Source organism: Colossoma macropomum, unplaced genomic scaffold (assembly GCF_904425465.1).
Source record: "Colossoma macropomum unplaced genomic scaffold, Colossoma_macropomum, whole genome shotgun sequence".
Taxonomy (NCBI): Eukaryota; Metazoa; Chordata; class Actinopteri; order Characiformes; family Serrasalmidae; genus Colossoma; species Colossoma macropomum.
In genome coordinates, this window is record NW_023494807.1 from 16638734 (window position 1) to 16654262 (window position 15529).

The following is a 15529-nucleotide window of genomic DNA, read 5'->3' on the forward strand; positions in this document are numbered from 1 at the left end:
GCTACCTTGTAATATATTTGACTTTCCCTCTAACCAGCAAGCATACATTGCTTAACAGAAATTCAATTATAGCATCATATGGTCATAACCCTTAATAAAGTCACAAATCTGTTTACTATCTAGACTGGAATTAACAAGAAGCCTACAAACAAAGACTTACAGTACTAAGATGTTCTTGATAAGCCCATCATCAAACTTAAATGCAGTTGGCAGTTGTAGTTTATGTAAGTCACACTGTTTGCTTCTTGCATGTGTTTCAATCATGCATGAAAGGCCTGATATAAAGTTTATTACTTTCAGTTCTATGCATGTCGTCCTGTAAGAGTATGCCACTTATTTCTAGAGCTGTCCATGTGTGTGGGCGCACATGTAATGAAGCTTTACGAATGCGTTTGTGTGTGTAAACAGCTCACCGTCAAGGTTGTTGGCAGTGTTGAGTGCGTGTAGCGTTTGCTCACACCACTGCATGAAGCCGTCCTGAGTCTTATTGGCTCCCTGGAAGAGCTTCAACAGCTTCTCTTCTTCTTCCACTTTTTTACTGGATTTCCCACTGTTACTATTACTGTAATGCACAAAAAATATAAATACACCAAAGATTTTATATATATATATATATATATATATATATATATATATATATATATATATATATATATATATAAAAAAGATATATATAGCCTTTTTCTGATTCATTAGAAAGAGTAGTAACATGTTTTACTAACATGAATTAAAGTTATAACATATTTTTATTACAATTAAAAAATAAACATGCTGAAATGCTAATTACAATTGCAAGCCGTTTGAGCTTTTATTTCCTTTTATTTCCTGTTTTTCTTGATCTCAGAAATTAAATTTTCACGTGATAATAAATTTAACCAGTACAAAACAAACAATTAACTGCAACTGTTATTCATGACACCATAGAAACACACCATTTACTTATACCACCCATTTAGACTCTGAATGGCAGTAAGAGACAAATATATTATACACATGCAGTCATTTTAAACAGGAAACCACAGTGTTGCCTTCCAGAAAGAAGTGAGAAAAATTTGATCTTGTTTAATTCAATGTGTTATGCATTTCATTAGATCTGATGTACTAACAGACATGACAGTTACTAATTTAAGACTTAATATTCCAGCTGCTCTTCACACATCCTACAGCACACAGCTACAGGGTTTTACCTGAGGTTTGCATTTCCCTTGTTCTTCTGTGCATTGCTCTTGCGTGATGGTGGAGGTTGAGCAGTCTCCTTAACTGCATCATCCCAGAAGCCCATGTTAGAATTCTGAGTGTCACCCCAGATGCTGCTGCTCTCCGAACCCCAGTGGGAACTAGGGTTACTCACTGAACCCCACACTGAGGTCAAAACCTGTATACAAACCAGAAACAGAGATAGAAAATCTATGTTTAGTCTATGTAAAATGTTCAGTGATGAAAACAGAGCTTTCAGATAAAACAAATATAAATCAAGATTTAAACTTACTTTAGGACAAATGATTATGATTTTTTTTTATTTTATTATTTGGTGATGTTAATTTTATTGAGTTCAGGTCAGCTTCGGACTCAAAACCTGAAACCAGAGTTTTGCCAAGCTCAGGCTGGGTTCGGACCCAAAACACAATACTGTGTCGGGATAGCCTCAGACATGAAACTCTCTCGCTGTATTCAAGTTTTGTTTGTTTTATATTTCCACATATGATCCTTAACCTCTTAATTTCTCCAGCTTGTTACATCCTCATGCTTATTATTCAGAAACTACACAGTCTACAGTGAAAACTGAGTTATTCTTAAGTTAGAAAACTGTGTAGTAGCAGCATGCATATATATATATATATATATATATATATATATATATATATATATATATAGAGATATATAGAGAGAGAGAGAGAGAGTATTGTGAATGAATGAATAGATGCATGAAAAACAAGAGAACTTGCAGAACTCACAGTTCTGTTCTGGGTGCGGTTTTGCTGAGTGACCGTAGCCTGTTGCTGTTCTTTCCTCTGCTTCATCTGTTGGGCTTCCTCCTGCTGGATCTCCAGGAGGGACTTAGTTGCAGTAGGCTGCTTCGCCACGCTGCCCCAGCCTGAGAGCTTGGCCTGGGGCTGCTGCTGTTGCTGCTGCTGCTGCTGCCTCTGGAGCTCCTGCTGCTGGCGTCGTTGCTACAGAACAACAAAGATGCACTGACATGCAGAGAAGTGGGGAACGCGAAATGTTGGAAATGCACACTTATTTTTCAATTCCTGATATAAAAAGGAAGTTTGCCTTTAATTCTGCTTAAGATACATGGAACCACCACTGCCGAACACGTCACTGACACTGACGCACACTGGTCTTTTTTTTTTAGGGCTGGTCCACCAGCATTTTACACACTTTGAATGCTCAATGGCTTTTCCAAACAAGTACTTCAATATTCCTTATAATAAATAAACCCTTAAAATAACCCTTAAAATACATAACATTTACACTGCAGTATTAAACGTAATTTAAAGACTTTGTTACGTCAGTTCAGAAAAAAGTCTAGTAGCAGTGTATTAATAGTCAGGTTGAAGCTCAGCTGCTCGGTCACTGTGTTACTATAATAGAATCAGCAACTGATGCCCTCTCACTGAAATACAGCTTTCAATCACTTCCACTTTCAATCAGAATCACTTGATTCTGACTTTGAGGCTTTTTTTTTTATTACATTATTTAAATTGGCTAGTTCATTGTTTTTATCATGGAAAGAAGCATTAAGGCTGACACGCAGGTCAAACTGAGCTCTGTAATAGCCGAGTTGAGCTCAGTTATGTGGCTATCAGTTCACAGCCTGACCAGTGGCTGACTAGAGAGGCTGAAGTTAACTTCACGCTTGTGCCAGACTCACCTGCCCAAAAGCGACCACGACAGCAGCACCGCTGCGCTGCCGTCCTTTAGCGCTCTCAGAACTCACTATAAACAGGTTTGAGGCTCTGAGCTTCCTGGTTTTATCGTCTTTCTCATCAGAGCTAGTATTTGATAAGTATTGCTACATCTACATATTTGATGATTCATCAGACATCTTGTGCCACCATTGCACTGAGCATTTTCTCACAGTCTGAATGCGATCTTGTGATCTCTTTGGCATGTGTACTTGTCTAGCTTAGAAGGCCAGGGGAAAGCATGAAGAAAAGAAGAAGAAGAAAAGACAAAGCATCTGAACACTACACTGAGAACCAAACACCAATGAAACAAATGAATACTCAAGTATTCAAATAATTCCAGGAAGGCCTAGTCTATTTATTTAAGCAAAATCTAGGCCCTTATGTGGAGGTAGGGGCTCAAACAGGGACTCACGTGCATGGGCTTATGACTCATACATTCCAATAACCCTCCTATAAACAATTCAAGCGTGAAATGTTTGGACAATGTTAAATGCACTGAATCTATTTTATTGAGTTAATAAATACAGAACAGTCATTTGCCCTTTAATGTCCACTTCCGTTAATAATTTTTTAGAATAGATATCCCATTTGTTACCACTGCCACATTTAATCTAATCAAAACTGGATTATTTTGAGGGAGTCGCAAAGTTTGAAATTATCTGCCACAGACACACAACACTGAACTCAACATGTGTGTATATGTGCCTCTGTTGTCTATAGACGTCAAGAATGTGACCACAGCCCAAAGGTGATATTCAACCAGTGCAACACAGGATTTTCCCCCACCCACGAGATTTATGCATTAAAAAAAAAAAACCCAACATATAAAATATCCTTTAACCTACTGCAAATGAGTTATATTTACTTAGGAACATAGTTCAGTTCTGCCTTTGTTTTTTAAATTGCATACAGAAATTTGTTGTTTTATTATATGTTACTTATTGCTAAGGCTGCAACAACTAATCGGCATTGTAAATGTCAATAATAAAAAAAACGTTGGCAACAAATCACTGAACAAGTTACTGATTAGGTGGCTTGATGACATTTGAGCTTCCCATTTACATCACATGACTGAAACAGAGAAAAACAGACCTCATCATGATTAGAACATAAATATTTGAAAACACCAACATCGCACACATTTACTGCTGTTAAACGTGTGATGAACAATCTTTATGATGAGCAAGCTTTAGGTGCTTTCCAAATATGACAGAGATAAATGTGAATGCGCCAGTATGTGATCTGTATAATCAAATTTCATTACATGATGTAATCGACCACACAGAAGCTACTTAATTTAGTTCTGCTTCATCATTAGAGGAGAAATATAAAAAGCCAGCCGATATTGGACTGCCATGTAAAAACAGGTAGTGTTGTTCCTTGTTTCTGAGTTTTCATGAGCAATGTAGAAAATCTGTTGCCGCACTCTTGATAAAAGCCCTTTCTAGAAAATATGAATAAAAAGATAGGGTAGGTGTTTTAATAGGTTTTTTGTGTGAAAAACAACCCTTGAATCTTTAATTTGTGGAATGAAACATCATTGCCAGACTAATATATGCAGGTATTTGTTTCGCAACTAATCGATTAAGCAGAATTCATAATGAACCAGCAAAGTGATTATGAAAATAATTGCTCGTTGCAGCCCTACTTCACATAACACCTCACATAGCCAGGCTAGACATAAATTATGAAGCTGTTCTTGCACTGGTATAGTAAACCTGATCCTGAGGCTGTCCTACATTTTACACATGCTTCCACTGCCTACTGCTCAAAGAGATACCATGCTGCTTCAGCATAAGAGGCATAGGCTGACATAAAAACTGCACAGCAACATTAAAACCATGGTTTAAGCATTGTAGAAATATAAGCAACCAGGATCTGGCTACAGCCAGCAATACAATTTTAATTTCATTGTAAACAGGAAGAGGGCAATGGAAAACTGACTTGTTTTTCAAGCCACCACAACGTGATGGACCACAGTCAGAAATCAGTTCCAGTAAGACAGCAACCGCAAACGAATGAAGCAAATGTAAAAAGTGCTTACATGTGAAAATGTGAAAGAAACTAATATATTTGCTAATTTTGTGTTCTGCTGTGGTTGTTAAAGCACAAAGAACAGTTCCTGTTTGAATTGTTAAATATTCTATACACTTCCTGAATAAATGTATTCATTAAAATATTAGGCAGACAGTGAGTCTTACCTCCTCCCGAGCTTGTCGTTCCCTCTCCTCCTCGAGTTTCTGGATCTCGCTGAGAGACAGAGTGTTCTGCGTCTGGGTGAGGGAGGAGGCCGAGGCAGACTGCTGACCCCACTTAGAGGACAATGGGAGCTGGAGAGGAGCAGAGAAATACAAATGTCACTTATGCCAAATCTACCAAGTCATGATTTAGTTACGGAATTAGATAGATCAAGTGGGCAAACTAAACTCAAATGACCTTCAACCACAGAGTCTAAATCTGACTAGACCAAGACCAAAAACTGACCAGAAGAAAACAAAATTCTGTTAAAAAAACGACAAGAACTGGCCCATCATCAACCAAAGCTGCTGAATAAAGCTGACAGGACACTACATTCCCATGTAGTGACAATAATAACTGTCATCAGAGCACATTTCAATTAAATATAATATGATAAACTATAATACAATAATCAGCTGTACAAAATTAAGTTTAATTGAATATTCTACTTTGATAAATGCACTTGTTAAATGATAATTTTGAACAGCACCTTCAATTGTTTAATACTAAAGTGCTAGCTCAGCACACTCAGCATGTTAACTAAAAACTACAGCAGGTGGAAAGGGGGGTAGAATCTGTTCAGTGTGGAAGGCAGCCTGTGGAAACCCGAACATGAAATCTGAACCCGTCCCGAGCCTAATACATATTCGAGAAATATTTCAACCTTTAGTTTAGAGTTTACTGAAATCTGTCTAAATTAATATGCATATTCTGATTGTCAATTTCTTCCAGTAAATGATGGGTGGACAAAACCTTTTTTTTTAACTACTGACTCACCTACAGAACTCATCTGGAACATTGAAGATTAGTCAGAATACTCATAACACAGCAAGAAAATTTGTCAAAGGGCTCATTTGCATGTTGCAGCCTTCTGTCATGGCAATATTGCAAAGGCCAATATAACGACAACAATAAATTGTGCAGCCCTAGCAGGAGCAAATTAAGGAGCTGCATTTGAATTACAAATACAAATCACTGTGCCACTTTTAAACTCAATTTGCCAGGTTATCTCCATGTGCATGGTTAGGACATTATGAGCATTCCTTTTCACCTTCATTTGGGCCAGCTGCTGCTGCTGTTGCTGCTGCTGGAGTCGGCGCAAGGCCTCCTGCTGCTGTTGCCTCTGTCTCTGCAGTTCTTGCTGCCTTTGAGCCTCCTGCTGCCTTTGAGCCTCTTGTTGCCTCTGCAGCTCCTGCTGCCTCTGAAGCTCCTGCTGCCTCTGAAGCTCCTGTTCCCTCCTCTTCTGCTCCTCCTGCTGTTGTCGTGCCAAAGCTGCCGCAGCTGCTGCAGCTGCCGCCGCCGCCGCCGCCACCGCCTCCTCCTCCAGACGCCTCTCTTCTTCTCGCCTCCTCTGAGCCTCCAATTCCTCCTGCTTCCTCCGCTCCTCCTCCTAGAAGAACCATACACAAATCAACAGAGCTGAAGAGTGCTTGAAGAACTTCTTGTCACTTCTTTCTTATTGGTAGAAGTTTAAAGTACAATGCGATATATGCAATATATATAAAAAAAAAAAAATGAAGCGTAACTCTTGCACACGGTCATTGCCCCACTCACTGTCAGGTAATCAAGGTGTTCTCTCTCCCGGTCAGTGTCCTCATCTGACGTCATGTTCATTTTAACTATTAGGCGCACGCACACACACACGCACGCACACCTACTTTCTGGTAACTTTTTAAGTAACGTTAATTCTGCGGCATGTGCACTCGCTTTTGTTCCCAATTGTACCATGATTTGCTCCTCTCATTACAGTTAGGGATTTGGCTGAAATAGTAATTATGAGTACAGTACTGTAAAAAGTCACATTTAACAGTCTATAACTTGGTTACTGCCAACGTAACTGCCTGGTAAACAAGCAAGCTGGGCTGCAATTATGTTACACAAACATTATTAACGTTAAATGTTTGCCCAAGGTTGGCAGGTCTGCGTTAACTCAATTCACAATTTCAGCATTCTGCAACCACTTTTTTGTTTTTCAGAAGACCAGACGCTGCTGCCTCTTGTTATTTAATAATAACAACTTACACAATGTAGATGGAAGTATTATAATTTAGACACCAGAAAGTGTTATAAATGTGTTTTATTAGATTTTTCAGGTTGATTGGAATGTAAGTTTTTTTAATTATAAATAATCTACTGCATTACTAATTTCTTGACAAGTTATCTGGATGCTAATTCGGGATTCTGGATGCTAATTTTAGTGTAACTTTATTCTACAGCTTTCTTAGTTATTATGGAATCATCTACAGCTTTGTTCATCACTCCTGATCCAACTAAGGTTTGCTCTTTTTTTTCTCCACAGTTTCCTATAAATTAGTTGAAACATACAGGTGTAGACATAATACAATCATTTTTATTTCTATCGTCAAGAAACTGCTCCTTTATTATTGTAATCTTTTGAATGGTACAACATAGTGTAAGTACATCGTGTAAAATGTAGGTAAAGTAAAAATACCACACAGATTTGAGGCGTCACCTGTTTACGAAGAAACTCTTCCCTTTGCCTCCTTTCTTCCTCCTCTCTCCTTTTCTCTTCTAGTCTGCGGAGTGCTTCCTCCTGGGCCAGACGCTCCTCTTCCTCCTTCTGCCGCCGCTGTGTCTCCTCCTGCTCACGCTGTCTTCTCAATGCCTCTTCCTAAACACGACAGACAGTGACAAACAAGCGCATGCATTTTAACAATACATCACACCTTGGGATATACTCCCGTGTAGTCGGCCCTTTGCTAAGGTCTTGCTTATGTAGTATTTGTTAAACTCACTATATATAAGTTCTTATTTGACAGATATCAGATATTTTGTTACTGAAGTTTGCTACTGAAAGCGTAAGCAGAGCCAGGCCTGAAACCACATCTAGCCTTTTTTTTCCTTTGAAGAAAGAAAAAAAAAAAAAGACAGGAAAAGAAATCTATCAGACAGCTACCATGTGACTTCAAGGGACATGCCACACACACCAAGAAAATCAGATAAGGGTAACCTGAAAAACAGTGCTTGCCCAGATTTCTCTCTTGCTTTCTCTCACCCTTCTTCCTGCCACCAGCTGCTGCTGATTCTTATGTCTAGTTTAGACTGTTTTCACACAAACTTTCTTTTTCTAAAGTGTTACACTGTATCCTCATTTGGTTTGGTTAATTTCACAGAAAAAGCACATCAAATTACACACATGGGTGTCTGCTGATTGGTCAGGAATTTTGCGAGTATACAAGCACTCAGGTTACTTTCATGTTTGCATGCAATAGTGCCAAAAGACAAACAAAAATTTAGAATTTTAGCAGGTGGTTCTTGCCTGGTCTCACTTATAAAAAACACATTACTAGGGCTGAAACACATTCGATAGTATTTAATAAATTATTAAATGCTCAATGTTTATCAAACCAAATGCTAGTTTGTCACCAGCAGCACACAAAAACCTGCCCCGATTTTTCAGCCAGCAGTATTGGTCCTGACTTCAGACCGACGTTCCCCCACTGCTAGCTACCGTGTTCTTAGTTGCATTTAGTACCAAACACGTACTGGCTAGCTAACTATCCAGAGCTGCCCAGAAAATGATTCAGACTGCACAAAGCTTGTGATTTTAGAGATGCTCTGGTATAAAGCAGTTTGGCTTAAAACCATTTTTCAAATAGCTTAAAAATAATAAAAAAAAATAATCATTTTTTAGAAGATAGTGAAAATAATTTCTTCTGCTTTCCTGCACTGTTAAACAGAATCAGGGTTGTCTAGTTGGATTTGGATAATAACTATTAATTACAACATCTGTAGGAAAGATAATAATACCTATTAATAATGAAACACTGAAGATATTTGAGATAATCTTAAAATGAATATTCAAAAATGAAAATATTACAGTTTAAGGCCTTTGCAGTACGTGTCAAAATGCCTGCTTTGTCATTCTTGTATTGCTTGTCTGCCATTGTCATCAGGAGTTCATGCTGTTTGAGGTTAAAACCCTCCTCGCTCTCTGTTCTGACCTGTTTCCGCCGTGCCAGCTCCTCTTCCTCCAGACGTTTGCGCTCTTCCTCCTGTCGTGCCCGCATCACCTCCTCCAGACGTTTCCGCTCCTCCTCTTCCCTTTTAGCCCGTAGCTCTGCCTCCCTCCGTTCCATTTCCAGCTTAAAAAGACAAGACGGCAGGTATGCAACGAATGAGAACAAAGACAGCCAAAAAAAAAAAGTTTGTGTGTTAGCAAAATTTAAGACTACATACTATAAACATTGTAACATTTACTTTAAAAGTTACCAGAGCGCCGTTTCTTAATACTGAAAGACTTAAGCCTCTGTCTTACTTACATTGCTTTTTTTGTCTTATTCTCAGTAAACTAAACATTGAATTAAACAGTGAGTGTAATTTGTTTTTTGCAGCCAAGTAGCAAAAAACTGGCTTACTTTTGCTTTCTCCAACTGCATCTGCTCAATGGAGGCTTGAGACATGGTGTCTATGGGCAGATCCCACACACTGGTCCCTTCCCATGCTGAAACAAACACATCCATTTGAGCTGCCACGTTTGTAACTAGGGCTGTCGTTTTTAATCATAAAAGAAATCGATTAATCTACTGATTAGTTTGATTATGGATTAGTTTGAAAATTAATCGATTAATCAGATGTGTAAAAAAAGTCAAACAATACTATTTGGTTAAACTGATCAATAACAAAAACATGCATATCCCCTCAAAGATTCCAGAATATTTAATTGGAAAAAGATAAATAAGGAAGCCTTTAAAAAAACTGCAAAAAGCATCTAAATGAGAAGTCCATCAGGAGACCAGTAGGAGAATCTGAAATACCACTTTCTTTATGCAAACTGGCAAATGGCGATTCACCGATTTCAATGGAGTAATCATGTTCTCTTGTAACCTACATATACGAAACCTACAAATCTTGATCTGTAATCTTGGTTAAACAAATGAGACTGTGGGGGAAAAAACTGCTACGAGTAATTACAGAAATTCATTTTAGATGCAATCCACTGACCAAACAAACTAGTTAAGAGAGACTAACCCAGTTGTTTCTAAACGTTCAGTGTTGGATGCAGGTAATCAGCTTTCTGTGATGAGGGGTCCATTAAAGCCTCCATAATGATGCTAGCAAATCAAAACACTATTTAGTGGTTTCCTTCCAAGTACTTTTAACAGATGCTGCATAGTCAGCACTTGAAGAAAGTGTGAAAAGTTGGTTTCCCGTGTTACTTAGAAAAACGGATATTACTTCACACTTCCCAAGTTGGTCCTAAGATGTGAAACATGGCCAAGAACTATATTACGGGGCAAATGCCAACAGCTGTCATGTAATGCTGGGGAAAAAAGGCAAAAACATTGCTTGACTGCACCCTTAGGTTCAAAAATCTAGTTCTCTGAATAAGTCTTTGAAGATATCAGCTCTATCAACTGACTTGCATAAATAATCCCAGTACGGGGGCAAAAAAGCTGCATATGGTATTCAAAGCTGTTCTACTGACAGCACAGATCAAAACCAGAGGAGGAGATAACAAAAGACATTACTTCTACCCAGTCGTAGTCACTGGTATGAGAAAGTCAACCAGGGTATGAAACCTTAGTATGACTCACATACACTTCAGGAAACAAGCTACTAAGCAATCTGACAGTAGCTTACAGCTTGCGGGCTCAAACTGTACATTTCTGACTGAAACTGTAACTAATAGTAATAAAAGACCTTTATAACTGTCAGGTATAAGGTACTATCTGACTAAAGAATTTCCTTGACAATTCATTTTTCAATGTTAGAATCACTACTTGTTTGAGATCTCAGCACTCAAACAATGAATTCAATAGGCGTTTTAGTTTACAAATCAGAGATGAGGCAAGCCTAAAATCATTACTTCAGCAGAGCTATTCCATTAAAAGACAAACACTGCATCCTTACTTCAGAGTTTTCATTTCTTTGATGACTGTCCACAGTCTAGGTGTTCTCAGCTCTAGAACCTGTGTGTATCTGTGTAGAGAATGCTAAATGTTGACATACTGTTAGGAGCTGCTGGCTGAATGTTGGGGGTACAGGATGCTTGGGTCGATGGTTTCTGCATATCCCAAACGGAACCTGAATCTGGAACGGACATGGAACGCGTCACGGGTGGCAATAGGCTCTGTTGCTGTTCTGGAGTTCTGCATGAAAAAGTTTTTAAATGTAAGGTAAGCAAAAGAATAAAACAGCACTGGAGTTAAAACTGGCCTAAGCAACCAAGGAGTAGTTTAGAGGTAAAACTACAAAAAAACAGCACAAACTGAGAATACGGCCAATAAAGATACATGAAATAAGTGTTACAGAAAATATTATAAATAATAAACAAAATACACAGCTGGCCAACCTAAGCTTGAGGGCTTGGTGCAGGAGCATGTTGAGCTGCTGTTGCTGCTGTGTCGGGGGAGCAGCTGAACTGAGCACAGCTTTCTGCTGAGCCAGAGCCTGAGCATACTGCTGATGCCTGTGTTATCGTTGAAAGAGAAGAAGTTCACAAATCTCTTTCATACAAGTATGGCACAAAATCAGTGTGAAATATCTGTAATACTGATCAGATTATCTACTATGACAAAAAGTAGACAAGTTTACAATGATCATTAAATATATTTTACAGACACTAAAAGACAATATAATAATTTGAGAAAATATTTGGGGGAGCTGGAATACAGTATCTGGATAAGTTTATTTTTGAAGACAAAAATAAAAAAAATGTGTCTTACCGAAGCATGTACTGGTATTGCAACTGCTGAAGCTGATAAATGCTTAAAGCATTCAGCTCCTGCTGCCTTTTCATCCTCTCCTGATCAGCATCTCCCTTTTAACAAACACAAAAATTCAATACAGGAGGTGCCAAGACAAACAAGGAAAAACATCACAACTCAAGTGGCATCATTAACATGAAAGTCTGGTGCATTCTGAGACTAAAACACAAGGGTAAATTGCTGAATTTAGTTCAACTCATTAAGCATTTGTTAATCATGCCAAGGTGAATGTGTACAAACTGCAGTAGACATTATGTTTTGAGGCCCCATATCTATTTTAAAGGCCACAGTGCCCATCATTTGCGTTCTACTGGCTCTTAAAATGGCACATCTTGCTTGGACCCCAATGATCGCTATTAGAAATGTTATTTGTAGACAGTTACTAAGCCCTCAGTGGCTATGACAGTCTACAGACAAACTTAGCCAATCCTGAGAGCTGATCATTGATGTTAAGGATTGTTTCGTGAGTTAAGGATTGCTGCAGCCCCATGCAAAGCTCCCTGGTCAGAGGATCCTGCAGTTCCTCGTTCATACAAACCTTTTGACTACGGGACTAAAGGCCTCTTCAAACAGAGTCTAATTTTTACGTACTAATAAAAACCACATCAATTTTTGAAAACGAACAAATGTATTTTAATGCCATCTTTCACACAGAGTCCAAAACTAAAGGACTGCTATTTTCTGCGTTGTACAGATGCATTAAAAATCAGGCAGACCAATCAGATCTCCGTTGTCATGGCTGCAGCACAAACAAACGTGTCAGGATGACAGCAGAACTCTTTAAAAAAAAGAATGTTCAGACAGAAAAACACTTCAGAGATGACGTGAAGGTCTCACTACGTTAAAATCGCATCCGTTTTTGTTGTCCGGAAAAACTGTACTTGATGTGAACAAGCCTTATCGGTGCAGCCCCACCCTCAACTGGTACTGGCTATCAGTCAATCGTGCTGAAAGGCATTCGGCATCGCCCCAAAAACACTAATCGGGCCATCTCCAATAGTCACCATTCAAAACGGCCAATTTCACCAAAAGGCAACAAGTTTGCTCGTATAAAATAATCGAAACAACAAATGAAAAAAAACAACTTTGTAAGTAAGCAAATTACAGTCAAGTATATGAATCAAACTAGGATGAAAACCAATTAGGATTGTGTGCCAGCTACAAAAGAATACTGACAATCAGCACTTTTACATTTGAGATTTCTAAACTAAAGGGGGCAACCAACAGAGCTATGGACAAAGAGCCGGTGCACAAACTGCAAATGCAATCCTTCACAAAGCTGTGAAATTATTCTACAGATTCAGAGGAACTCAAACTAAAAAGACAGTTCAAGACACCATGCCAAACAGCAAAAAACACAGAAATAATTCTCCACATTATTACCAGTATGGGAGGTGGTGCAGGGCCAGGGGCAAAAGGCACTCTCCCCCACATCTTAAAGATTTCTCCCAGGGGGTGGAAACCCTCATCACAGCCCCTCCTCACCAACAAGGTCATGGTGAAGTACCCAGCCTGGAACCACTCAGACATCTCATGATTACTGAATGGACCTGCGACACGAGGGATGCAAAACAAACGAATAAACAAATGACACATGCACTTTTTAAACTTCTATTTTCTGTTCCACTTTTTTGGTTTTCAAATAAGCTACCATAACTACAACAGCAAGATTTACCGCAACTGCTGAACATATTTGCTCTTCATTCAGGATGAAAAGTTCTTTTAGTTTGCATTAGAAGAAAGTCATGTGTGGGGTGCTGATCCTCACCCTGAATCTCTCCCTGAGGGTCCTTGTAGAACCATTTAAGCGCAGCCTCGTGGGACAGTGGCAGGCCAGCAGATTTGGGACGCTCTGTGCTCTTAGCAGCCAAACGCTCGTCGTCCACGCCGCCATCATGCAGATACGCCACCATCTTCTCAGCTTCCTTTTTCAGATCAAGGAAGAGGAGATGAATCAGGATTGATTTATTTATTAGATATGTGCAAGACTAGGTCTGCTCTCACTCTATAACTGTTTGTTTGGGCACTGTATTATTAGATTAGATTAAACTTTGTGCAGAGTACAGGTACAGAGCTAATGAAACGCAGTTAGCATCTAACCAGAAGTGCAAAATACAGTGTTATTTAAATATAAAGTACAGGAAAGTAACCTTGGTAAGTAATGATGTGGTTACAATATGTACAATTAAGGACAGTGGGGTGGTAAACAAAAGTATAATGTACATATATACAGATTCAGTGGAGAGAACGCACATGTAGGGTGTATGTACTGTGAGAGCAGCATATGTAAAATGATAAGTATGCAGAGCAAAAACGTGTACAGTAACTGTGCAGCAATAAATAGTGCAATAATACTAGGACATAAAGTACAGTAACAGTGCAGTGACTGCAATGATGCAGTTAACGTGGTGGTGTGGAGTTCAGCAGAGTCACAGCCTCAGGGAAGAAGCTCTTCTTGAGCCTGCTGGTGTGACAGTGGAGGCTCCTGTAACACCTGCCAGATGGGAGGAGGGTAAAAAGTCCATGATTAGGATGAAAAACATCCTTGATGATGTTCCTAACCCGGTCCAGGCAGCACTTATGGTACATGTTCTCAATGGTGAGCAACTGGGTACTTGCGTTGGGCAGTTTTCACCACCCGCTGGAGTGCTTTTTTGGTTAGATGGAGAGCAGTTGCCATACCACACTGAGATGCAGTTTGTGAGTATGCTCTCAATGGTACAGCTGTAAAAGTCCACCAGTATCCCGAGACACAGGTGAGCTTTCGTGAGGCTCTGGAGGAAGTAAAGACGCTGTTGTGCCTTTTTGACCATGATGGAGGAGTTTAGGGACCAGGTGAGATAAGAAGAGGAGAAGACAGCTCAGCACACAGCCTTGTGGTACGCCAGTGTTCAGGGTGATGGGGAGGAGAAGAGTTTCTCTAACTTAACAGACTGAGGTCTGTCAGAACGTCCAGAATCCAACTGCAGAGAGATGTGCTGATACCAAGTTTTAACAGTCCAGGTGGGTTAGTACAGTGGAGAAATGGCATCCTCCATTGACCTGTTGCGGCAGTAGGCAAACTGGTGTGGGTCCAGTGTAGCAGGCAGACGGGATTTCGAATGAGAAAGAACTAGTCTTTTGAAGCTCTTGGAGATGATGGAGATCAGTGCAACAAGGTGGAAGTCATTCAGAGCTGGAGCAGTCGAACGCTTTGGCACCGGCACAACGGTGGCGATCTTGAAGCTAGTTCGGACAACTGCCAGGAACAGCAACAGACTGAAAATGTCCGTGAAGACCCCGGCCAAGCAGCTTAGCACAGGCTCTAGGTGCACGGCCAGGTACTCAATCAGGGCCAGCTGCCTTTCATGCATTCACCTTGTTCAGGGTGTGACAGACATCCATGGTGAGAGTGTAAGCGGCAGCTCATCAGGTGGTAAATCTGTTTTGAAGAAGACCACCTTGGTTGGTAGGGTGCACAGAGCTGGGTGATTTAAAGCCAGTAACTGACTGTATGCCTTGCCATATATGCCAGGAGTCTAAGGAGTTGAAGTGCTCTTCAACCAGCTGTTTGTAACAGTGTTTAGCCTTTGAGATACCTCTTCTGAGGTTGGCTCTGGCTGAGCTGTAAGGCTCCTGGCCTCCAGACCTGAAGGCATCTCTTGCTTT

The 15529-nt window shown here is 39.7% G+C and overlaps 1 protein-coding gene across 4 annotated transcripts in view; it reads right to left on the reverse strand.

Moving 5' to 3' along the window:
• The window catches only part of gigyf2 (GRB10 interacting GYF protein 2), a 32723-nt gene that overhangs the window by 2614 nt on the left and 14580 nt on the right, over nucleotides 1–15529 (reverse strand). For all 4 annotated transcript variants that reach the window (XM_036555906.1, XM_036555905.1, XM_036555904.1 and 1 more), the window contains exons 14-26: nucleotides 13650–13806; nucleotides 13265–13431; nucleotides 11840–11934; nucleotides 11467–11583; nucleotides 11124–11263; nucleotides 9530–9615; nucleotides 9116–9256; nucleotides 7624–7782; nucleotides 6202–6540; nucleotides 5114–5242; nucleotides 1956–2171; nucleotides 1188–1375; nucleotides 414–562 (exon numbers count right to left, since the gene is read on the reverse strand). In XM_036555906.1, coding sequence (XP_036411799.1) covers nucleotides 414–562; nucleotides 1188–1375; nucleotides 1956–2171; nucleotides 5114–5242; nucleotides 6202–6540; nucleotides 7624–7782; nucleotides 9116–9256; nucleotides 9530–9615; nucleotides 11124–11263; nucleotides 11467–11583; nucleotides 11840–11934; nucleotides 13265–13431; nucleotides 13650–13806 — 2083 coding nt within the window. The remainder of the gene's footprint in view (nucleotides 1–413; nucleotides 563–1187; nucleotides 1376–1955; nucleotides 2172–5113; nucleotides 5243–6201; nucleotides 6541–7623; nucleotides 7783–9115; nucleotides 9257–9529; nucleotides 9616–11123; nucleotides 11264–11466; nucleotides 11584–11839; nucleotides 11935–13264; nucleotides 13432–13649; nucleotides 13807–15529) is intronic.